We start from the raw sequence: 26587 nt of genomic DNA, 5'->3' as shown, positions 1-26587 counted from the left end.
GTTTATTTCCTAATCTTTAGCCATCATTCTAAAACAAAATAGAAGTTATTAGGTTGTTTCAAAATAAGGCTTTTATTTATATTGGTGTACTCCCATTATAAAATCTAACAGACCATTCAGATAACAAAAATCTTCCATTTGTAATTTTTCCATTATTTTGTGTTCTTCTGCCTTTTAATCCACCAAAATTATTGCAACTATTTATACTACCCCAAATATGCCAATTGCTATTTAAATTACATATTTAAAATATTTTGATGGCAATATAACCCCCCCCCCCAATGAAGGCTGTATGCAGAAAATACACAGACTCCATTATATCTAGATATGTGATTTAGAATAACTATTGCCCATGAAAATCAATGTGAAATCAATCCACTGATTTACACAGAAACTACCAGAGTTTAAACCTAATCTAAAATGTTAAGACCTTTAAGGGGAAGGTAAATTTTCTTGAAAATTGATTTGAAATGACTAAGAAAATAGCAATAGTAATATAGACTTATATATTGCTTCACAGTGCTTAACAGTCCTCCCTAAGCTGTTTACAGAGTCAGCCTATTTCCCCCAACAACCTGGGTCCTCATTTTATCGACCTCAGAAGGATGGAAGGCTGAGTCAACCTTGAGCTGATGAAAATTGAACTGCCAAATTGCTGGCAGCGGGCAGTCAGTAGAAGTAGCCTGCAGTACTGTATTCTAACCACTGCTCCACCACGGCTTAATGAAAAGTTAAACCAGGAATAACAGTGATGACAACCAGGATGACAATGAAAAGTTAAACCGGGAATAAAACGACAACTTTCAGAACTGTATGATCTACATTAATCTTGATAGTTAACACATGAGCTTGAATTTTCTGAATTCCACAGGAATTGGCAATATACAATATGCTAATATGAGTATCAGTATACCTGAAGAGTATTTGTTGTGACCTGTCATGTTTTCTGATCAAACTAATTTTATTTTATTAAATGAAAAAAAAAAAGGAGAGGAGTATGCAAATCTTTTTATTAAAGAGTTTGTATTTTTTTTAAAAAAAGAATAGTTTTGTATCTCAACCGACAAAGCAAAACAAAGACTGAGACATTTTGGGAAGCCGAAGTTAATATTCCTCAACACTTCTTTGCCTTCTCATTATATGGGTGTTTGTCATTGGCAACACTGTCATATTATATATATCCAAACTATACTTTAACCATGTTTATGTAAACAATTGCAAAATTTATTTCCTCAAAATTCTAGATGTGTCAGGAATAAAGTCTTATTCCTGTCTACAACGGCCCAGTTCTATATAAATTGTCATTTAACAACACTAATTGGGATTGGCAATTGCACCACTAAATAAAGTGGTTATTAAATGGGAAATGTGATTTTCTGCTGAAAAGAAAAAGGACCACTCAGTTTCACACCTTTTGCTTTTGTTTGTCTTCTAAACCTTCCCCAACCTTTGGAATGGTCCAGTACCTGCTTACTGTCTTGTACACTTTAAAAGCAATACAACTGTGCTGGCAGCCCAAGATAGGAGCCTCTCTTGAAACCTCTTTCTCTCTAATTCTCCACTCTGGGGAAACAAAGTGGATGGAGGGAAACAAATGATTTCTGTAGGCAATCTCTCCTTTGCCTGACTATTTCCCACCACCAATGTTATTGTACTGCTTTTTATGTGCAAAAAAGAGCAAAATATACTCTCTTATACTCCCTTTCCAATTTCCCTGTTTTGTGGTGAATAGGGGAGGGAGAGGTGCAAAGGGAAGATTACCTATAGAATGCGCTTACTTCCTGTCTTCTCCACAGAGCAGAGAATGAAAAGAAAAATTTTTCAAAACAGTACTATAAGCTGTTACATAGCACACCTGTGGATCTGAGCCCTGGGTTAATACAATTGCACAGCTTTAAATGTATAAAAAACAGTAAGCAAGCACAAAAGTAAATAATTTTTTTTAGGCAATTACTCCTTTGTGTGTCCCATTCCCACTGATGGCACGAAACCATTGTTTTCAATGTGCAGAATTGCAAACAGTTGACTGGCTTTCCAATCTCTCTGCTCTGCAAGTGATTGGGGGAAGCAAGTTGTATCTGTAGGCAAACTCTTCTTTGTTTGACCCATCCTATCACACCACAAAGTGGACAGATTGGAGAGAGAGAGAGATTTCAAGAGAGAAAACTGTTTACTCTTTTACACATAAAGAACAATACAATCATAAAAGGCTCAGACATAGGACAGAATTCCTCAAAACTGGATCACTCCCATCCCCTTTGCAGGGTGAAGTTTGGAAAAGAGGAGATTTCAAGAGAGTAAGCTGTTTGCAGTTTTCTTTTTGGAAAACTTGAAACAAGCATTGGTAATTTATAACTAAACAAGCATTGGTGTTCTTCTGTGTAACTTACTCTTCTATGAACTCCATTTTTATCCAGCACTTTAATAAACAATGTCTATAAACTAGATAAGTTTTAAAGTCCTTAAATGTTATTTTAAATTTTTTTTTGCAGCTACTTTTTAGTTATAAATTACACATGATTCAGATTGAACAGCATTTTGGAGATGATTCATCAATAGAATTCCATTGCTTCAGAAATAGTTTTTGGAGGGCGGAGCTGGCATCACGATACGGCATGCGATCTTTGAGGTCTGAGATCGCTGCCTATATCTTTGCTCCTGGACAGTCCTATCGGATCTAAACTGTCCCAAAGAGACGGTGAAAGTGAAGAGCGCATCCTGTCGATCCCAGGGATACCGCAAAGTCCCTGGTAGATCCAGGAGAAGCTCTTCTTGCCAGCGGCAAAGAGGCAGCCATTAAAGCTGCTGAAGTTGGGACAGCTCCGAAACGGAAGAGAGCAGAGAGTGTGCCGGTTTGGTGAGAACTTTTTTATTTTATTTTAAGATCTGAAAGGACACCCTAAGGAAAAGAAAGAATCTGTAAAAGTTTTGACAGAAGTGATTAAGCAGCGATTTTAAACAGGAATGTCAAAGTAATGTTTTGTTTTGTTTTTCTCATTGCTAGATTTTCTATATATGATCTTGTATTTTGAAACTGGTTTTTTCATTTATATCTATTTTTTTCTTCTCCTTTTTGATTTTGTAATATTTTAGGATAGACGCTCCCTTTAGTTATTTCATTTAAAAAAAATATATTTTCTTTTTTTATTAATTCTTATCCTGCTCGGAAAAGAAGGAGGAAAGTGAGAGCAAAGAAACTTTGTAACACTGCCAACTAGAGGCTTGAAAATATTCTATTCCCCTGTGACCAGACAAAGCTGAGAAAGAAAGAACTGAGACTCTTTTTCAAGGACATTGCTATTTGATAAGAGAGAGGGAAGAGAATGGGAAAGTATTATTGCAGGTGCTCTTCTGGGTTTCTATCAACAGCTGGAGTCTGGTGTTGAAACGTAGGGGAAAAAAGGTGATAAGTTTTTGGAGAAGAGAGTTATAATAAGAGCCTTGGATAATCAAACAAAGTGCAGTGTGCCCTTTTTACTTTTCCTAAGTTGTGCTATCCCTCCTCACCAGCTTTATTGTATTTTTTTTACCTTTTTTTTGTAATAACTATTTGGGTTTTTTGGCTTTGTTGGAGCTTGTCTTTGTTTTTCTTTCTTTTTTCTTTTTGGAAGTCCAATCTCTACGTTTGCTTTTTATTTTAAAGGGAAAGCTTTAAAAGCCTTTTTTTTTCCTTTCCTGGTATTTTTCTTTTTTCATCTACCTTTCTGGTTTACTTTTATGCACTTTTTTCTATTTGAGATCTTTCAATTGGATTAAGGTGTTGAAGAACCTGAAGAATTTTTCCTTTTCCTTTTTTTTTTTTAAGTCTTTTTCTTTATCTAACTATTAATTGGATTAAGGTATACAAGAACCTGAATAAATTTTGTCCTCCTCTTTTTTTTCTTTTAATTATTATTATTGGGCTTCTTTTTTCTACTATTTTTATTTTGAACTATAATTGGTTACTTCACAATTGGATTCAGGTTTAGAAGAACCTGAAGATTTTGAATTGCTTAAAATGAGTAGGAAATTTATAGCTCCTGGTTCTTCAACTTTTACTTCTTCCTCTCCACCATCTGGAGGACAACGTTCAATACAGACAATGTTAAAGCAAGAAAAAGAACAAGAAAAAGTGACTCTGCAGATGATTATGCAAGGAATTCAAAATATTCAAGCAAGATCAGAGAATATTGAAAAGAGAATAGAGAACATCGAACAAAGAACAGAGAACATTGAACAAAGAACAGAGAACATTGAACAAAGAACAGGGAAAACCGATGAAAAAGTGGAGAACATCCAACAAATGATGTTGAAGTATGATGAGAGATTCCAAAAAATTGAAGAAGATAAACAAAGAGACAAGATGACTGGAGATATTGATAATAGATTAATGGATTAATGGTGGTTGAACAAGATAAAAGTGGTGTGTTGAGATGGGAGATGGATAGATCAGAATTCTATCTTAGATTCCAAAACGTAGAGGAAGAAAAAGGACAAAACCTAGCTGAGATAATGATAGAAATACTGGCTGAAGCTTTGGAAATAACTCAAGAGAAGATGATGGATGGAATAGGTGAGGTTTATTGAGTTTTCACAAGATATGTGATGAGAAATAGCTTACCAAGAGAAGTTCACATTAGATTTACAAAGAAAGCCATTAAAACGCAAATATTGCAAGTGGCAAAAGAGAAGACATTGAAATACAAAGACAAGGAGATTGTGGTCTTGAAACAAATACCCAGAAGAGTGAGAGAGATGAGAAGAGAATACTAATTCCTGACTAAAATGCTACTTAAAAAAGAGGTGAATTATAGATGGCTGATTCCAGAAGGCTTAATGTTCACATGGCAAGAACAGAGACATAGAATTGACTCAATTGAGAAAGCGGAATTATTTTATACAGAATTTTTTGGAAGGAAAGAGGAAGAGGCAGAAAAAGAGATCTCACTAATTGAATTCCAAGAGGACTGCCAAATGGCGACTGAAAAAGAAGAAGGTGCAGTAGGTGGAAAGGTGGAAGCCAAAGAACAACGTGAACTAAGAGCTACGAGAGCTGCTAAACTTAACTATAAAATATAACCATGGAAGAGAAAAAATTGATTACACTTAATATAAATGGACTTAACTCAGCCGTTAAAAGAAGGAAAACCTTTCATAAATTAGAGAAATTAAAATTTGATATAATTTGTCTACAAGAAGTACATATTAAAAAACAATATGAACAATTGTTGGTAGTCACAATTAGGGAAAATACTTACTTCCATGACCCAATGTAAGAAAAGAGGAGTGGTTTTATATATTAAAGAGACCACCTCAGCAAAATTGATCTATACCGATGATGATGGAAGAATACTAATGGTGGAAATAGTGGACAATAATATGAAAACACTCCTGATTGCAATTTATGCTCCGAATGACAAACAAGAAGAATTCTACAAAAAATTACATATGAAAATAATTGAACTGGACTATGCTAATATAGTTATGATGGGAGATTTTAATGGAATTGTAGACAATAAATTGGACTATACAGCACAGAAAACAATAAAGCAAAACAGAAAGACTCTCCCTAAATCTTTTTTTAAAATGGTAGATGAAATAAACTTAAAAGATACATGGAGTGAAAGAAATGCTAAAACTAAACAATACACCTTCTATTCAAATAGACACTTATCATGGTCCAGAATAGATATGATATGGATGTCAACAGAATTAATATCTAACATTCAAGAAATAAATATTGAAACAAGTACTTGGGCAGATCACAATCCAATGACAATTAAATGGAAAGGACAAAAAAGAAGATCTAGATGGATGTTAAATAATACTATTTTAAAGGAAAAAGACTTCACACAGTGGATGGAGAAAGAATTGGCTTTTTTCTTTAGAGAAAATAAAAAAGAAGATACATCAATTCAGAATGTTTGGGATACAATGAAGGTATATGTTAGAGGCTTGATAATAGATTATACAAGGAAAAGGAATACTATGAAAAGGCTAGCCTCTAAGGCCCTAGAGGATGAGCATAAAAGACTTGAAAAAGAGCTACAGAAAATGCCACAGAAAAAGAACATCAAGCTAAAAATGGATATAATTAAACACAAAATGGGTCAAATAGAAAAAGAAGAATTAGCACAGAAAATTAGAGGTGCTAAACAGAACTACTTTGAAGACGCAAACAAACCAAGTAGATGGTTAGCATACAAATTGAGAAAGGAGAAAGAATCAAGGAAAATATTGCAATTAACAGATGACCAAGGCCAAGTTTGCCATGGTAGCAAAGAGAAAAAGGAAATCATTCGAGACTTCTATGGGAAATTATATATGCAAGAGAATATTGATGAGGAAAGAGTTAAGCAGTACTTACAGAATGCTAATTTACCTCAGATACCTAAAGAGACTAAAAAAATGTTATAAAGCAATATAACAATGATGGAGCTAACTGAAGCACTCAAGAAGCAAAATAATGGAAAGGCACCAGGTCCAGATGGACTTCCGGCAGAATTTTATAAAACATTACAAGAATAGTTGAATCTTCCATTGCTAGAAGTTATGAATGAAGTTATGTTAAAGAAGAAGATACCCAAATCATGGTCAGAAGCCTATATTACACTTATTCCAAAAGAGGAGGCCGACCCATTACAAATTAAGAACTATAGACCCATTTCTCTACTAAATGCAGATTATAAAATCTTTGCTTCAATATTGGCAGAAAGACTTAAAAAATATTTAAATAATTTTATCCATCCTGATCAAAATGGATTTCTGCCAAAGAGACAAATTAAAGACAATATGAGAGTAATCTTGGATACTTTGGAATACTACGAGGCACATCCTGAAAAACAAATGGCTCTGATATTTTTAGATGCACAGAAGGCATTTGATAATGTGAATTGGCAATTCATGTTTTTACTGTTGGAACAGATGGGTTTTGCTAGAAAATTTATTCAAGCAATAGAAGCTATATACTATAAGCAAACGGCAAAGGTAATGATAGAGGGAAAACTGACAGACTCTATTAATATAAGAAAAGGAACAAGACAAGGGTACCCACTATCACCTCTGTTGTTTGTGTTAACTTTGGAAGTGTTGAACAGAAATATTAGAGATGAAAAGAATATAAAAGGAATGAAAATCAAAAAGGAAAAATTTAAGCTGCAAGCATTTGTGGATGATCTGGTTTTCATCTTAGAAGACCCTTTAGAAACAGCATCAAAATTGATAGAAAAGATAGAGACATATGGAAAGGTGGCTGGTATGAAAGTAAATAAAGTTAAGACAAAGATTTTGACAAAGAATAAGCTATTAAGACAAAAGGAAGAACTGGCAGATCTATTGAAAATTCAGGTCACGAATAAGATCAAGTACTTGGGGATATATTTGACAGCAAGATGTAGTTCATTAAAAGAGAATAATTATATTAAACAGCAGATAGCGCTAGATTTGGCGAAATGGGAAAATTTACAACTGTCACTAATAGGGAGAATTTCAACAATCAAGATGAATATATTACCCAGAATTTTATATTTGTTTCAAACAATTCCAATTATGCTTGGAAAAGACTACTTTGAAGATTTAAATAAAATTGTGTTGAAATATATATGGCAAGGTAAGAAAGCAAGAATAAAGTTAAAACTTTTGCAAGATGCTAGAATTAGAGGAGGATTTGGTTTGCCTAATTGGGAGTTGTACTGCCAAGCTACAAATCTGATGTGGGTTAAGGAATGGATAACACTAAGAAATACTAGATTGTTGACATTAGAAGAACATGATTTGTTGTTGGGGTGGCATGCTTTTTTATGGTATAAAGGAACTAAAACACAGGGGTATTTTAGAAGACATTATATACGGGAGTCTCTGTGGTTAAACTGGGAGAAGATTAAAAGACAATGTTATTTGAAAATTCCAGTCTGGTTATCGACTATTGAAGCATTTTCGTATCCTATAATATACAAAAAGGAACAGTTAGATATGGTGAAATATTGAATGAAAAGGGTGAACTTAAATCTATGCAAAAACTAGAGGAACAAGGTATAAAGATGAATTGGTTCTCATATGCGCAAATACATTCAAGGTATGATAAAGATTCTAAAACAGAAGGTTTCTATGATAAACTGACTGACTTAGATAAGATTTTGACAGGTACTGATGAAAAGGTGATTAAAAAATTGCATGGATATTTATTAGAAATTAAACTAGAAGAAGAACAAGTTAAAGAAACTATGATTGCTTGGGGGAAGAATTTTGGATATGGGATTGATTTAGAGAAATGGCAAAAATTGTGGTCTCAAAATTATAAAATGACAATGTCAACAGCATATAAAGAAAATGTGTATAAGATGTTTTACAGGTGGCATTTCCCCCCAACAAGAATAGCAAGAATGTTCAAGAACAAATCTGAAAAATGTTGGAAATGTCATCAGACACCTGGCTCATATTACCATATGTGGTGGACTTGTGCAGATGCTAAAAAATACTGGACTAAAATCCACATGTGGTTGGAAAAAATGACAAAAAATCATATTGACTTGAAACCAGAGATATTTTTATTGGGAATTTTACCTGAAATATATAGTAAAGACTTGAAATACCTGATTGTAAATGTATTAACAGTGGCTAGGATTCTATTTGCTAAAAACTGGAAAAATGAGAAAATACCATCGCAGGAGGAAATCATTAAGAAAATATTGGAATGTGCTGAAATGAGTAGATTGACATTTGAAATTAAGAGAACAAGAGGATAAACAATTTTATAAAATTTGGGATCTTTTCTATCAATGGTTAGACAATAAAGTACAGTAATGAAATATGTAGACTTTTAGAAAATAATAAATATATAAAGATGTCCTTCTTTCTTATTATATCTACAAAATGATTTTAGGATAGATTTGGGATGATAATATGAACTGTTATAAAATAAACTAAGTAAATTATGGTTATCTTGTAAAACATGAATGAATAAAAGTATAGCCAAATGATTAATAATGATACTAAGGTATTTAATTTTTGATTGACAATATGAGATTATATGTAATGTAATTGTAATTGAAGACTACGAAATGGAAGCACAAAACAATCTGTAAACCAACCGGCACACTGTATGTACACCTATGGAAGATAGCTTGATGTTTTTATGTTTTGTTTGTTTATGTTTGTTTTTAAAAACCAATAAAATTTAAAAAAAAAAATAGTTTTGAAACTTTTTTCCAAACTAATAGGTATCAATGACTTTTTTAAAGGACATTCTCATAAATTGTGCCCCTAAAGAATGCATGATGAAAACCAAAGTATGAGAAAATGAGCCAAGGTTTATGGCATTTATATACAGCAGGATTAGGCTTTTAGATAATTTAGATTAATATTACTCAACTGGCCCCATTAATAAATAAACTAAGAAATTATTCATTTTTTTCTGCAATTATGCCACTACTTCAATCAAATTCCTGAAGCTCTGATACTATTAGGGCATATAAAAATTCAGAAAATTTGAATTGGAGGCATATTTTTTATACAGCTGAATAAATAGTAATGCACAGACATACTTTCACTCATGCAATCAGAGTTTCTTTTCCTTTTGACCACTTTAAAATATGCACAATCCCCAACTCAAAAATTTTGCTCTAGAGAACCGGCTAACTTTCCAAATATGGAATATCTCTTCTCCACACAAAAGGCCAGTTAATTGCAACTTATTGTACTGCATATACATCCATCGCAGAATCAAGATATAATTGTCTTTTGTAAGATTTTAAGGAAAGCATGTATAGGATTCTAGATATTTTAATTGTTTTAAACTCCATCACATTTATTTTGGTTTCCTGCCATGTAATCTAAGTAGGTTTAAACAGGTTTTTCCCTTAAAAACAACAACATAGAAGCATTGTCTATACATTGTACAGTGGCAATGCTTCATCAAAAAATTATTTTCTCACCTAAGCCAGTTCGGTCTAGGCTAGAAACCATGAGACCATGAATTCCAGTTCTGCCTTAGGGATACAAGCCATTTGAGGGATTTAGACCAGTTATGCTCTCTCAACACAACTTGGCTCACATAATTGTTGTTGTTGGGAAAATAAGAGGAAGAAGTGGTATTAGGTGTGTTCACTGCCTTGGGTTATTTATAAAGATATAAATTTTATATTCCATATAAAAAATATGGAATAAAAAATACTGTATCTACATAATCTAAACCTGTTCTAAAGTAGCCATATTTACTCTGCTATAGAAGAAGTTAAAAATAAATCATTTTTGTTTCTTTGTACAATCAGTAAGTGAAACTTACAGGTAGTCCTCACTTAACAACAATTTGGACCAGAAACTCTTGTCATTAAGCAGAATGGTTATAAAGTGCAATGACATGTGACTGCACTTGCGATGGCAGTTCCAGTTGCAGTTATTAGGTGAATCCTGCATGGCCATTAGATGCAATGTCACATGTCCTGCATGGCCATTAGATGCAATGTCATTTACATCCTTCTGCTAGTTTCTGGCAAGCAAGGTCATCTGATCATGTGACATTGACCTAATGGCCATGCAGGATTCACCTAATAACTGCAACTAGAACTGCCATTGTAAGTCAGCACATCGCAAGTCATCGGCTTTGCTTGTCAGCTAGCAGAAGGATGCAAATGATGATCATTGGATTGTTAACACAGTTGAGAAAGTCCAGAAATATTTCACAAGAGTTCTCTGCTCTTCTACTCATTGCAGAATACCTTATGCCACCAGATTTGAAACTCTAGACCTAGAAAATCTAGAACTACGCCACCTTCGGTCCGATCTAAATATAATATATAAAATCATACATTGCAATGTCCTACCAGTAAATGAATATTTCAGCTTCCACCATAACAATACAAGAGCACACAATAGATACAAACTCAAGGTTAACTGCACCAAACTTGATTGCAGAAAATACAACTTCAGCAACAGAGTGGTCAATGTCTGGAATACTCTACCTGACTCTGTGGTTTCTTCCCCAAAATCTTTAACCTTATACTATCTACTATTGACCTCACCCCTTTCCTAAGAGGCCTGTAGGGGGAATGCATAAGCGCACCAATCGTGTCTACCATCCCTGTCCTATTGTTTCTTTTTATTTTTCTTATACGTATCCATCTCATGTATTCATAACTATGTTTATACTTTCACCTGTTATCTTGTAAGTGATTGACAAATCAAATAAATAAATAAATAGATAGATAATAGATAGATAGATAGATAGATAGATAGATAGATAGATAGATAGACAGATAAACTGTCAATGACTTTGCTTGCTGACTTTGATTGTTGGAAGCCAGAGTGGAGAAATTGGAGGGTCATAACAAGAGGTTTGGTTAGCATAGGTTTTTATGGTACAATAAAGTTAAAATGTGGATTTTAGAAATTACTATGTGAGAAGTGACATATTGAGGATATAGAATAAATTACAAGCCCAGATTGTGCCTGAAGTATCTTTACAGACCTCAGCAAAGGAAGTATTATATTGAAGAGAAACAGCAGATAGAGAGAAATGGCTAACATATCAAGACTTATTAATACATAAGGGATGAAGAAATTAAGATGATCTCAAGAGAATAACTGACTGCAGAAATCAGTTTTCAGTATTTTTCATATGTACAATTAAAAAAAAAAGATTTAATATGGACAAAAAGACAATTGGAATTTAAAAAAACAAAATGGAATTTGAAATTAAATTATACATCCATGATGATGAACACATAATAGCAAAAATGTATAAACTCTTGTTAAGATTTGAAAAAACAAAATGAGCTATTGGTTTTGGATATAATAAAGATTATTCTTGGGAGAATGTGTGTAACTGGGATTAAATTTACACTGTATTATTTAAGATAATTTTTAATAAAATAATGCATCATTGGTATACGAAACCAGAGAAATTATAAAAAAATATATAAAGGTGTTTCAAAGTAGTGTTGGAAATGTGAAAAGCATGAGGGACATTTTATCAAGGTGGAATTGTGAGAAAGCTAAGAAATTATGGGTATGAATTTAAACAATGGTGCAAAGGATTTTAAGGATTCATATTGCAAAGAAACCAGAATTCTTTTCATTAGGACATACGGACCATGAATTAGAAAAGTCAGTCCACATAGAAAACATGACCACATAAAACACCTGTAAACAAAGACTTATGGACACTGACTGTTGAAATTAAATATAAGAGACGCTGGTTGTAATAAACTACTGGACAAGTGGATTGGACATAAATATTAAAGAAAGGGAGGGAAGAAGAAGAAGTGTACGAAATGGGAGAATTATGTGTGGAAATAAAATTGGAACCACAAAATATGAAGGATGATGAAAGCTTGGAAATGTGCAGTATTACACTACAAAAATTAGAAACGGCGACGCAGATTGAAGAACAAAGAGAACCAGAGGGGGAGGAGTTAGAAAAGAGGAAACCAGACTTAAAGAACAAGTGGAACAATTAACATTAAAAGGGGGGGGGGGGAGAGAATTAAAGCTAAAAACTTGGTTTGATGTGATAATGAAAAGGGGAATTGTTTGGAAAATTAAACAAAGGAAAAGGAAGCAACAGAAAAGGGAATTACAGAGAAAAAATCAAGAGAGGGAGGGGAATAAAACAAATAATTGGAATAAGAAATGGAGGGAAATAATAAAGGATAAAAGGGGAATTAAGAGAAAGGACCAGAAAATGATGGGAAGCAGAAAGAAAACAAAAATGAAAAGAAATTATATAATCAGGAGGATGAGAGACAATGGGTAGAAAACAGGAAAGGGGATTCTGCAAGGTAATGTGTGGTGATATAACAAGAATATAGATTTAAAAATAGAAAAGAGTGGAACTGGTATTTTTTTTCTAAGGATTATTGTTATATATAGATTTAATTGAAATAGATATGGAAATGGGAATTTATTCTAAGTATATTAATTGATATTTAATAAAGCGATGAATAAAGTTAAAATGAGCTATGAGAACTGTAATGGAAAGACGATTATCAGTTTCTAAAATTAACTGAATAGAGCAATATTTTTGAAACAAATAGATGATTTAGAATGTAATTAAGTAAAAGAATACCATGCGGAATCTGATTCAAATATATATATGCATATGTGATATTTAGCAGTTAGGAGATTATTGTTATTAATGTAGAATGTGATAATTAAAAAATGACTATATTATGGTTAATCTTTATAAGGATTTAAAGATAATAAATTGGGGGAATGTATAAGGTAAAGGGGTGGCAAACTCGAATTGATAATTAAAGGGGACAACTTTTGGATTATTAGAATTAGGATGGAACATAGTGAACAATGAATGGAATAATAGTATGTAATAAAATTGCAAATGTGACAGATAAGAGTAAATATGTTTAATGAATAAAGAAATGAAATAAGAATCTTAAATAATATTGTAAAACAAGATATGAAAATATTTAAAGAAAAATGAAATGTTATGATATGAATTGGAATTGGATAAAATAAGTGTAATGAATTTAAAAATATTTGAGAATATTTAAAGGAACATGGAATAAATAATAATACGAGATGAAATTGAATACAAAAAATGAATATGTAACTATGGTCATGTTTGTACTGAAATGTAAAAACCTAGAACCACATTGTTCACCAAAAGAGATGTTTTTTAAAAAATAAAAATAAGAAATTAATTAGAAAAAAGGACAATTTCAGAATTTGCAGAAATGGCAAAACTGACCTGTTTGATCAGACAAAAGAAAACAGCAAAAACTTTTCTGAAAGATTCCTTATATAGGCTTTTTGCTGAAAGCAGAAAGGAGTGAAATGGATTTATGAAGTTGAAGATTTAAAAAAAGATTAAATGAGAGGCTGAAGGAGATTGTATAACATCTAAGAGGGAGGAAGAACAATAAGATTGTAATTATCTGTTGAAAAGAAGATTGGAAGTAATTCATATTTCCCTAACTTTAGGGGGGGGGGTTCTGTATTTTTTCTCTTTTTCCTTTTTTTTCTTTAAATGTGTCTTTTATCGTATGGGGTGAAAATCTAAATCAATAAAAAATGGAAAATAGCAATGAGGGTTACAGTGACCATATGACCATAGTATGCTGTGATTTTTGTAATTGTGAGCCAGTTGCCAATTATTTGAATTGTGATCATGTGACTGTGGGGATAGCCAAACTTTTGCTATTGGCTATAGCTTCCAATACAGACACGATCAGACAGGTACTGTTCCCAGTTGAAGCTCAATATATATTCTAGCCTAGAATGTAACAAAGTGCCTGAATTGCATTTATTGTGTGCAACCTATATGGACATAATACCAGCTTCAAATCTAGTAGAAAAACGATTAAAATTTAGGATAAATTGTATCATTAATTGTAGCCATCCTTTGTGGATAATCTGGATAAGGTCCCCAACATGCTATTTTTTTCAGTTACTATCCCTCATTTATAGCCTCATAGAATATTGTTGCCACTGACACTCATGCTTAATTGTATTGTCCAGTAGTACAATTGGTACGTATTTTGCAGCTAACCGCCCATTTAAGTCCACCCTTGCTCTCCTCCAAGGGATGTTTCAAAATGAATGCTTACATTTTCTGCTAAGAGTCATGTACAGAACTTGGAATATTGTACCAGATGATGACCTTGTCATCTCCACAGGGATTGATTACACTCGCTCTTATGCTTCCCATGTTTTATCTTTACTGTCTGCACATGCCCAAATGATTTCTCCATAATTATTACATAACAGTGCAAGCCTGTATATTTCACTTCATCAGTAAATACAAAGTAATTACACTGCTGAGGCCCATAAAAATCTTTCTGGTCCACCTTGCACATAGCAAAGCATGCTGTATTTTTGAATATTCAATTAAACTTGAAAATAAACAGTATTGTTTTTCTCCCCACGACCAACAGAACAATATCCATCAATTATTTTCTATGGATCTATTGCATTAAATTACTATGACTCCTGCTGCTCTTTTCTATCTGCAGTAGACACAGAGCTATTGTCAGGGTTAACTGTTTGCAGGCAAAGCCAGCTCTGTGCAGGGAGATGAGCACACTAGAAAAAGAAATAGGCTTCTGGGGACAGTCTGAAAGCAGGCTAGTGTTGAATCAATTAACCAATTGCTCTACCTAAAGAGTCAGGATCAAGTCTGGGATATTCTAAAGCAGGGGAAATTTCCCATCTTACCTGACAGGTGCTGAATTAGTTTCTAACATGTTCCATTCTGATCACTGATACTGGTTGTATTCATGTATGACCCAGAAATTGTAACTGTACTTAGAGAATCTTCATCGTGTTTTCAAAGTCTCTGATTGAAGTATCTGGCATTTAACTTAGATGTGGTAGACAGCAAAACCAAAAATAGGAAACAGAATCCCAACTTATAAATGTTTGTACATTATTGTATTCTTGACATCTGATTCATGATTTTGAATGGAATTAATTCACCTGATAATGTATTTTTTCCACACAATCCATGAATCACTATGTAAATCAAGTTTGATGATGTGCAATAAAAGCAACCAAATGAGTATCAACAAAAACATAATTCCTAAATATGTCATCCATCAAGGCCAAAGGGACCATGGAATAGGTCTTCACAATCTTGCAAAATGTTAGGTAGGATCGGGCTGCAACTGTTTATGTGGCACACTATTCCATAGGTTGGGGCCACCACTACTCTAGTGCACAATACAAGGAGAGGAATTCTGTATAGAACTCCCATGTCACAAATTACCTTTTCAGGGGAGAACTGCAACTCTGCCAGGAATAATTACTTGTACCAAAGCCACCAGATATTTGTTGATAAACAGCAACTCTGACCTGGGAGAATTTAATCACTACTAATCTCCAGTCATTGGTTCAGGATTTTAATAGCATTTTCAGCTTGACTGGGTGTCAATGTATAACTGAGTATCATCAACATACTGATAGTACTTCACACCAGATCAACAGATGATGTCTCCCAGAAGTCTTGTATAGTTTTTTAAGAGGCTGAATGAATCTTCCAGGCACAAACATTCAGACTTAGAAAACAATTCTCCCGGTTAAGTAAAATAACATGAATCACATGCTGTAAAAGAAAGAAGCTTCCAGAGTTTTTGCATTAATTTGTTACTGAGCATCAAAGTAGTATTACATAATGGTCCCTGCTTTTAAATATGGATGACAGATCTCTGATTAGTATAGACGTCTTCTCTATGAACTATGATGGATTATAATATTCAGACAAATACAACTTATGCATTCACAGCCTTTCTAATTCAACATCCCCAGATATGATAAAATATAATTCTTAATACATTACTAAGAATGCCGGTCTTTGTCAGTTATACCTGATGAAAGTTGCACTGAACTAAGGAGCATCATTTGTGCAATGTGAACATAACATCTGAAGTGCTTCAAAACTGTAACTTTATTGACATTATTAATTTATTCCATTAATAATCTATTTTGGCTCCAATGAACCCACAAAGTAGCAAACAAAACAAAGAGTTCCTAAACTAACTGATAACTAACATTTTGACCTTTGGAATTATCTTTCTAGATATTTTTTTTAACTGGAAGATAGAACGGACCAACTGAGAACCCAGAAGCAGTATAGAAGAAAGCCCTTTCGCCCAGCCTGATAGCACAACACACCTCACAGGATCATTGTTATTGGAAATGAGATGAGGAAACATTGCGTGCCACCTTGAGCTTCTAACAAAAATAAACATATGAATTTAATAAATAAAAACAGAACAAGCATCCGATACTAGGAAAATTGTCAGTAAGACCTCTCCTGCAGATTATGATTACTGGCAAGTTTATAAATAAAAACATAGTTTAGTTGTACTTTAAGCTTCACCTTTAATTTAGGCTATTGTTGAACCTTTAGGGTATTAAAGATGAAAATAAGTTTCTTGTACCTTGTATGGGACAGCAGCCTAGCTGTCACTTTTTCAACTAATTACTACTTGTAGAACCTTTTCAAGGATTGTTTCCTGCAGTAATTAAGACAGGATTTAATTAAGCCCTGGATAACTTTACCATCTTATTGGCTAACGAAAAATAGTAGGAGGTACTGTACACTAGCTGCAAGTGTGCAAAAACAATCTCCACCAGTCACTATGTTTGAATTCATCAACAGTCAAGATCAAAAAGCTCTTTTAAAAAGCAGCTCTGCTGTAAAGTAGCTAAACAATTATCAATTCTAGTTACCTATTTACAAACACCTGCATTTATCTGGATTTTATTTAAATACCCTAAGGATACTAATTTAGTATATTCTGCCAAATGAACATATGTAGAATAAAGTCAATCTGCATTCATTAATTGTAGTCTCAAATAGCTTTGAATTTGAGTCAAACTTAACCATGCTTTCCACATGGTTAAGTTTAATTGAAAGATGAACCTTATGTATTCAAGTCAAACATAGTATAAAAGATGTAAAGATCAAGTCAATACTGGAATTTAGTTGATAGTTCTGCTATTAATTCACCTCACAGGGTTGCTGTGGAGAAAATAGGAGGAGGAAGGCATATTGGATATGTATGCTACCTTGAGTTATTTGTAAAAGTTATAAAGATGGGATATAAATAAATAAATAATGTTTACCTAAATCCAAACTTATTAAAACTACTAATAACAATTCAGTATCTTGACTTGAAAACGTGTACTCAAAGATGTGATGATATACAGGAAGTCCTCGACTTACAACCATAATTGAGCCCCAAATTTCTGTTGCTAAGTAGGACAGTTATTAAGTTAATTTTAACCCATTTTCTAACCTTTCTTGACAAGTTGTTAAGTGAAACATTGCAGTTATTAAGTTAGTAAAACAGTTGTTAAGTGAATCAAGTTTCCCCACTGACTTTGCTTGTCAGAAGGTTGCAAAATGTGATCACATGAACTTGGGACACTGCAACTGTTATAAATATTCAGCGGTTGGTAAGAGTCTGAATTTTAATCATGTGACCATGGGGTGCTGCAATAGTAGTGTGAAAAATGGTTATGCCACTTTTTTCAGTGCCGTTGTAACTTCAAACAATCACTAAATGAATGGTTATAAGTTGAGGACTAGTTGTATATATTTGAGATTCTGGACATTTACAACTTAGAATGCAAATTTACAATAAATTACTTCAGCACTGTCTTTAAAAATTACATTTATTTTTACTAAACCCTAAGTTGCCTCTAAAAACTAACCTATGATAGTTTGTTCAAAGAAGTTTTAAACCTATAAGGCTTTGATACAATTGCATATTTATAATGCATAATAAATGAAGATATACGTGTGTGTGTGTGTGTGTGTGTGTGTGTGTGTATACCATGGTAGTCAGGACAATAAATATTACTTACAGTATAGTTTTCTGTATTCATCACTTTCTTAAAACTGCAGTAATACAACAATGTAAAAGAAGACAAAGCAATTTGCCTTCCTACATCATCATACTTCATATGAGGCATAGAATTTTAATGTAATTGTATATTAAGGGATTTGAACATCCATTATCTTACTACTGCTATGAGGTAGAAGGATTTTTTTATGCCAGAATATTGTAGTAGGGAATCTGAACAAATTTCTATAACAGAGATGAGATATTTCTAATACATAATCATTAAACCACATCATATTGTGTATCATAAGTTTTTGGAAGAGGGATGCAGATAAAGGGAGACTGGATGGATTTATTAGTTAACTAGTAACTACTTCTGCTTGCTCTTGAAGATAGACCTATTCTGGAGACTGAATTTATTAAATTTAATAATACTACAATTGACAAGATATTAAGAAACAAATATAGATTTTTGACCCAGGACAATCTATTTATGACTTTTGGGATGATTCAGGATTGTTAAGGTGCCATGGTAAATTTTCTACAAGTAGATTAAAATAATAGTTTGTTAACAGAGAGTTTTGAAACTTTAATTTTGTTCTTTTTTACTATTATTGTTTTTCCTTAACTACTTTGTCACTACTATAACATATAGAAGATAAGTCATCAAGTTGTTAATAGATTTAATAATTTAAAAATTTAGGGTGGCCCGTTTCGCAAGGGGTGGGAACTGATGTTGTAATAATATATTAATCAGTATGCAACTATAGGGGATAATATGTATAAGTTCTGATGCATCTTTTTTAATGTTCGGATTGCTTTGTGTTTTTTTTTCTTTTAGGTCTTCTTGGATTATGTAGTTTAACTTTGTTCTGAATAAAATAAAAAAATTAAGAAAAAGAAAAAAGAAAAAGTGGAACTATTCATTACCCAAAACAACTGCATAACCTATTTAAAATGGCAAAATAAATATGAGCATCCATTCATGTAAGAGTGAACTACTAAGACCTTTTAAAAACATTTAGGTATGGAGCCAAATTCACATAGTCCCTAATAAGGCATATCAATAATATATCAAGCAACGTGATGCAGAATAAAGACTGCAAGTCTGATCTAACAATAAAAAGAGAGGGTCTGCCACAATTCTCACCTCTGTACAAAGTTCGTGGGGCATGGACCAAGTAATAGGATTTCCCAGGGCTGTCCACTTTATGAAGTACCTACTAGAGAAGTTTAAAAGGCCCAACTTGGTTGATATTTTGTAAGCAGATCAAATCAATTTTATTCAATGTGGGTTTGGCCTTAGTTTAGAATATCTAATCTCAGAAACACCCATGTTTATTGATGATCTTTTGATGATGCCTTAATTTTGTGAACTTCTTTTCACTTTTGTTGTTCAGACCTTTTTTTATATATCCTGAGTCTCTCAAGATTGGGACAGGCTATAAATACAGGTACATAAATAAACATTAAAAAAACTGTAGGACCTAAAATACAACTAGTATTCCTATAGATGCCATGTTCTAATAATTATTAATAATTATTATTACTATTTCTAATAGTGGAAAATTAAGCAATGTGGTGAATATTCTGGTGGATATGGAGGTCTGCATGAGGAAAAATAGGCTTCAGCTTAACCCAACAAGACAGAGAATCTTTAGGGTTGGGGCCTTGCAAATTCTAGGACTATAACATCTTTAGTGCTGGGGTTGGACACCCTAGACAGACCCAGTGTGCAACCTGGCAGCCCTTCTGGACTTACAACTCCTGCTAAAGCTAGTGGCAGTCATGGGTAGGATGGCTTTTGCACAATTTTGTTTTATTTACCAACGGTGCACATTAATGAATTAGAGGGCTCTGCTCAGTCACTCATCCCATAGTCACCTCCCATATGGATTACTGTAATGTATTCTATATGGAGTTGCCCTTAAAGAGTATCCAGAAACTTTAGTTGGTGCAAAATGCATTGGATCAGTTATATGTGCTCCTAGGATACCAATTCATACACTTCTGGTCTATGAACTGCATTGGTTGCTAGTCTGCTTCAAGGTTCAATTCAAAGTTTTATTTTTGACTTTTAAACCCTACATGACATGGGGCCAGGTTATCTGAGTTACTGCTCACCTCAATTACATCTGCCCTTCAAATCCAGCAGAAAAAAAATGTGCTATGGATCCCATTTGTTAAGGAATTACACTTGGTGGGCCCGAGGAGGCATGCCTTCTTTGCCATGTCCTCCTTATGGAACATTGCTCAGTTCCATAGCTACTTACTTTCCAGTAAGTTCCTCAAAACCTGGCTCTGTCATCTTAGGGGACCAGTGGGATTTTGAGTTGACTAGCTAATCCAGCTAATCTAATGTATGCCTTATACTTTTAAAACTTTTTAATAATGAATGAGGGTTTTTTACATTTTATTCCCATTTTTGTTGTATGCTGCCCAGTGTCACTACCAATGAGACAGAGCTTTAGAGATATAAAGATATTTAAAATCTGGAAAATTAAACTATAGGGGAAAAAAGTAAATTGGACTTAGAGATGAAATTTTCCCAAGTTCCAAAAAGACATACATCCTAATATTGAGTGAATGAAGTCACAACTAAGTTATTACACTAACCTATTTATAAGAATGGCATCTATTATATATATCATCGTAGGGATACTTAGGTATTAGTACTATGGGAGAAATACTCAGCTTTTATGTGTACAACAAAAATAACTAATTAAAATTAATATTAAAAAGACAAATTAAATTTCAGTAAGCATCAGTGTTGTATAGAATATCTGAATTTTAAAATCAGATGAACTTATTCCCCAGTTCTAAAACACATTTTTTTTAATCCATAACTTTTAAATTATTATTACCATTTCAACTAGTTATACTTGTGAAACACTTTATTGTATAACTCTTTTGCTTATTTTAATAATCTATGGCATTTGTTACAAAATATTAATCACATAAACAAACAAAAATTCTTTGGGAAGAGAGCTTTATCTCTTAAAAATTTTAAGTGTTTAGAATTTTCTGTGATTATTATTTTCTAAATTTCTATGTTTAAAATATTTATTGGAAACAAGTTTTCAACAAAATCTAATTTCTGTATTAACACTCCATAGTAACAAGGAAATTCACCTCACACATATTGTACATAAAGTGCATATTCTTACATTTGCTGCCAGTGCTAACAGGAGACATGTTTTATGAAGAACTACAATGTGATAAGGCAGCTCTGACCCCAAATGACAGATTTTATCTTATTATTATCAGTAATTTGTATATTCAGTTTACATACTTACCTGGGATGGTAAATGAAAATTACAAGGGCAGGAAAATTAAACTGCCGCCAAACCTTTGACATGTGATAATGACCTAGAAAATATTAAATAAGAGAAATATCAATACTGTAGCAAAAATGATGGAACCCCAAACTTACAACTTATTTTGCTTCATCTTTTAACTCCCCCCACAAACATGAAGTTGATATTAAAAAGTGAATCACTGTGTGCCTTGAGAAAATAAAAAGTGGAAAGCTAAACAACTAACAAAAAAAGCATCATGCTTATAAAAGGACACTGGGACTAAGCAATCAGAAGGATGACTTATTTTTGTTTTTCCTTCACTCTCTCTTGGGCCACTATATTTAATATATCCAAGATGGCAAATACCAAGAAAGTTGAACTCACATTGAAATAAGAATCCAAACAGGAAGGAAATCCCCTTGATGTGCACATGTAATTGTTCAATCAGGGATGTATATATATTTAAACTACATCACCATCATAGACCAAATAAAATCTAGTCTGGAATCCAAACTGTAGATTAGAGATCTACAGAGGAGAAGCAGAAACATTGTAGCATACTTCCTGATTAAAATCCCTGTTCCCTTTTTCTCACCAAGAAAATCCAAAGAGGAAAAAAATAACAAAGATTTGACTCCCACCAGCCCACAGAAAAGGAAAAGAGTTTTTGCTTGCAAACCACCCCCACCCAACTAGCCACCTACCCCACCATGCAAAGTGTAGGCAGGGCCAGAGGGGTCTGAGGGTGACCAAGAAGGTTATTAAATATGGAGAGAAGCTAAGAAGAAACCTAGGGCTTTTCTCTTTTTTTTTCCCCTTCTGGTCACCATCAAGTTTGCATCTTAGTTACAAAATGTCGATCTTAAAGGCTGACAAGACACAGAGAAAGAGAGTGAGGAAAAAGAGTCCATCTTGCTGGGGTGGGGGGTGCTTAATGAAAGGCAGTCATGCAATATATAAATCTCAACCTTTCTTGGGGAAGTCTACACAACACCTTGCAGGAGAGCGTGAAGCAGAAGAGAGAAGGCAGAGAGACAGGATCTGCCCCGATCTTCCTCCTCCACACCCTTTGCCTCCCCAGCGATATTTGGTGAATCACACTGGCAGAAAACACCTCCCTTCTGCCGCTGCTCTTACTTCCCTGCTGCTCCTCCTCCCCCCCCCGCGCAGGCCCAAGCTATGATCCCGCGGCTGCTGCCACCGGGGAGGAGGAGAAAGGTGCCGCTGCTGAAGCCACATGGAAACTCAGAATCCCGTGTTAGCTCCATCTTCTAACACGTTTGGGGACCGATGGATTGGAAAGGGGGAGGGGATATATAAACGTGCGCGCACATAGACATCCCCCAAACATAAGTAAGCGTCTGGATGGGTGATAAACTGTCCCTATCTCATCCGTGCATGGGATGAGAGCAGGGATCTAAACATGTCAAGAGTAGGGCAGGCAATGGTTTCAAAAACCCAGGCCAAGTGATCGTCCTAAGCCTGCATCTTTCCTTTCCACACTCACCCGCCCCGCATGTCTCTGACAAACTTTCCGACATCTACCGGCAAGTAGTCGCTAATTTTCCCCTTACACTTTTTTTAAGGAAAACAGAAAATGAAAAATAAATGAACCAATTAAGAACCAAACGCTGATCGTGACATGAATGACCGCAACCCGGGTAATTGCTCTCCCCGCCCCCCCTCAATTCCCCCCCCCGCGGCAGAAAAAAGAAAACGGACGGCAGCGTTTCTGTCCTTTCTGTCTCCAGCCCCTTCTACACACACACACACACATACACACTCCCCTCGGTCGTACATGTTGCCTCAGCTTCTTTTTGCACCGTTTCATTTCACCTTCCTCATTCAACGGCAGCGGATTGTTACAGAGATATTCCTAACACAAACCTACCGCTTTCTAGATCCCGGGATTAAGGAGACCGTCTCCATCTCCTTTTGCTCAACTGTTTTGTTTTGTTTCCCCACCCCTCCCGAAAAAAGCCCCGATGCTGGATCCAGCTATGCAAGTTTCACATAAAACACCCGGGAGGAAGGAGAGAAGAGGGAGGAAGAAGAGAGCAGGATGCAAGTCTGATTTCTGTAATTTACCATCGACCCGATCTCGCAGCAGCAAATAACAGTTTACCACCCCGTCTGCTGGTTGAAACCTCAATAACGCCTCCAAGACACATATTCTTCTTCCTGGGCAAATAATCTGCAAGTTTTCTGTCATCGCGACCATTCGGCGTTACAACTTACCTTTAGAAATAGGACTTTAAACTGCCAAGGCCTTCCTCTCCCCCCGCCTCGCTCGCTCTCCACCTTAAACTTATTGACACAACATAATCCCACATTCATGCAAAATCCTGACACAGCCTCTCTCCTCCTACGTCCTTTCCTCCCCCACCCCCCAACAATCTCTTTTATTCTTCCTCTCGGGTCGCACTATCTCCCTTTTTTAAAAAAAGAATCGCCTAATAATTGCACATTTTGTTGTTTGTATGGCAGAACAGAGGGAGTGAAAGTAATGGCAAGATATGATTCTGTACCGGAAAATGCCGATTTCTAACTCATAAATCTAAACTGAGCCCCGCTAGATGGCTTTCCGCCCTGCACCCAGCTTCTCTCTTTCCCCCTGGCCGCCCACTCTGACACAAAACACGAGCCACGCAACGCAAATAAATCAACGCACCAACATGCCCCCACCAGCTCCGTGCCTCCACTCTTACAATTAAGTTTCATTTCTTGCTGCCCCTGACAAGACACACACACACACACCCGGAGAAAGGGAAGGTTGTTTTCATTCCTCCGGTGGGGCGCCAGCTTTTATTTTATTTTCCTCCGCTCCCTCCGCGGCTGCTCCTGTCTCTGCGCGGTGAAAGAGGTGCTGCTTTTCCAACGCCGCCTGGCACTGGCTGGCCTACCCTTGTCCCCCCTCCCGCGCCGCCTTTCCTCCTAATGCATTGCATTACAACTCACCTCTTTCCTCCGCCTCTCCCACCTCCCCCACCCCCCAACACACAATCCCGGCGGGCGCGCGCGCACAGACACACAGACACACACCACGGAACCCCAACCCACCATCCGCTGACCTTCTCTCGGGTTCCCCCATCCAAAGTTTCAGGGGACAGGCGAGCGTTGAGGCGGAAAGTGAACGGGAATTGAAGCAAGAGGTAAAGGACGTCAAAAGGTCTGCGCCTTCCTCGCAAGAGTCCAGCCCGCCGGTTGTGGCGGCTATCGCTGCTGGCGGCGGCGGCGGAGCTGCTTGACGGAGTCTTGGGGGGTTGCCCCAAAGCTTTTAAGTGAGTAATAATAGAAAGGGAAGTGTTGGGAAGAGGAGCCTTTTCTCCAGAGTCGCTCAGGGAAAAAAAGGGGGAGACTGGGGCACTTACCTCCCACTTGTGAGTGTATGAGAAAGAGAGAGAGAGAAAAAAAAAGACTGAAAGAGAGGGAGAGCGCTAAACAGCAGCGATCACTCAGTGTTTCTTTATGTGAAAGTGAAGAGAGAAGCTCTGAGCAGAGCCCACCGCACACTGGTTTCACATACAGTACATGTAAGCCAGAGACCGAAAACATTCATTTTTATAGAAGAGAGCCTGCCATTGGCTCGCGGACTGAAGGACAGATTAGCCAGCCATACAGCTCGCCTGTTACACCCAAAGAGAAAAACGCACGCAACTATACTCGCACGGAGGCGCACACATACGGCCCCGTACACGGTCTCCCGCGCGCGGCGCGTGCATGAGCAGATACACGCAAATGCGGTCACGTACCTAGAAATCGGTCTTTTCTAGACCTGTGGGCAGTTTGGTGCCGGGGACGCAGGTAGAAAAGAGAAAGGGGGAACTCGGCTCTTGAGAAGAAACGAGCGCTCGTACACGCGCATACAAATGTCCATTAACTGACGTGGGAGGGTGTCTTGGGGTCATAAACTCCCCAAGTCCCTTGGACCTAGAAGTGTGTTTCTTGGTCACCGGCATGCGATGACCCACGGAAAAGCAGGGCTTTGTGTGATGACTTTCAAGGGGAGCTGGTAAACAATTGCCGCGGGACTGAATTTTAGTGGCGGTTGCAGAAATTACTCCAAGCTGTACTGCTCCCACAGAGGCCAAGAATCCCGAAAAGAGAAGTTCATAACGCCCAAAATGCCTCTTTTGGAGGCGCTGCCGGGCAGACGGATACTTTCCTACTTAGAAGTAGCACCCCTCCTCAGGAATGAAAGAAGAAAAAACTGAAGTAATACTTTACTGTCAAAAGCTTCTCGTTCAGTATTAGAACAGCAAAGTGATGAAAAGCTCCACGGTTCAGATTTAAAATATACTTGAGGTGCCAAATCTAACCTTTAAATCACTGCTGGAAAAAAACAGTGATGGTTATTCAGACGACATTTCATTACAGCAAGACACTTTATGATGGAAGATTTGCCATAGATTACAGACAACTTCATACCATATCTTTTGTATCTGGTCAGCTCCATACGATGTATTTTGTATCTGGTATATTGAATTGTAGTCCACTTTATTGCATAGCTTTTTTTTTCCAGATTCACTGAGATTTTCTCGCTTTAACAAACTAACATGGCTGATATGCTGGAAACCAAATTAAACCAGCAACCTATGGTTGTTCAATTGAGCCAACATGTTATCAATATCAGATTTATGTTTGTTGGCATATTTTGGAGCTTGCCTAACTGGCTTAATTCATTGTATATCATGATGTGGAGTTTGTTTGAATAACTTGAATTTGTGATAAATGTAGTGTATATCATATAACCACAATATTGAAGTGGAAGAGTAGCTATCAGGAATTTTCAACAATATGTAACCACAATTTTCTCCACCCACCCAGTTATCAGAGAATATTTTAACATCAATTTTTCTGAAATCTCTGCATATAATACATGTTCCCGTAACTAGTAATAACAATTGGGCTGTAAAACACTATTGAAACGGTATATAAGTCTTAAGTGCTCTTGCTCTTGCTGTTGCTATTAAAATAATGATGAATATTATCATTTATCATGTTAAT

General features: G+C 35.5%; 1 protein-coding gene across 29 annotated transcripts in view; it reads right to left on the bottom strand.

Annotated features, from left to right (window-relative positions):
* The window catches only part of BBX (BBX high mobility group box domain containing), a 119286-nt gene extending 94024 nt beyond the window's left edge, over positions 1-25262 (bottom strand). For 2 of the 29 annotated variants that reach the window (XM_087966500.1, XM_087966518.1), the window contains exons 1-2: positions 24338-24539; positions 21578-21650 (exon numbers count right to left, since the gene is read on the bottom strand). In XM_087966500.1, coding sequence (XP_087822626.1) covers positions 21578-21639 — 62 coding nt within the window. In that variant the 5' untranslated portion in view covers positions 21640-21650; positions 24338-24539. Of the gene's footprint in view, positions 1-16871; positions 16947-21577; positions 21651-22574; positions 22731-23087; positions 23139-23378; positions 23434-23471; positions 23526-24251; positions 24540-24651 lie in introns of those variants that run through there. The other 27 variants (XM_087966514.1, XM_087966503.1, XM_087966510.1 and 24 more) reach the window with 25 other exon arrangements.
* Positions 25263-26587: the final 1325 nt, after the last annotated feature.

The sequence above is a fragment of the Notechis scutatus genome, chromosome 5 (assembly GCF_049901735.1).
Source record: "Notechis scutatus isolate UNSWTSFEM ecotype Mainland chromosome 5, rNotScu1.2, whole genome shotgun sequence".
Taxonomy (NCBI): Eukaryota; Metazoa; Chordata; class Lepidosauria; order Squamata; family Elapidae; genus Notechis; species Notechis scutatus.
The sequence above is the reverse complement of the archived record's forward strand: the minus strand, read 5'-3'. Positions and strand labels throughout refer to the sequence as shown.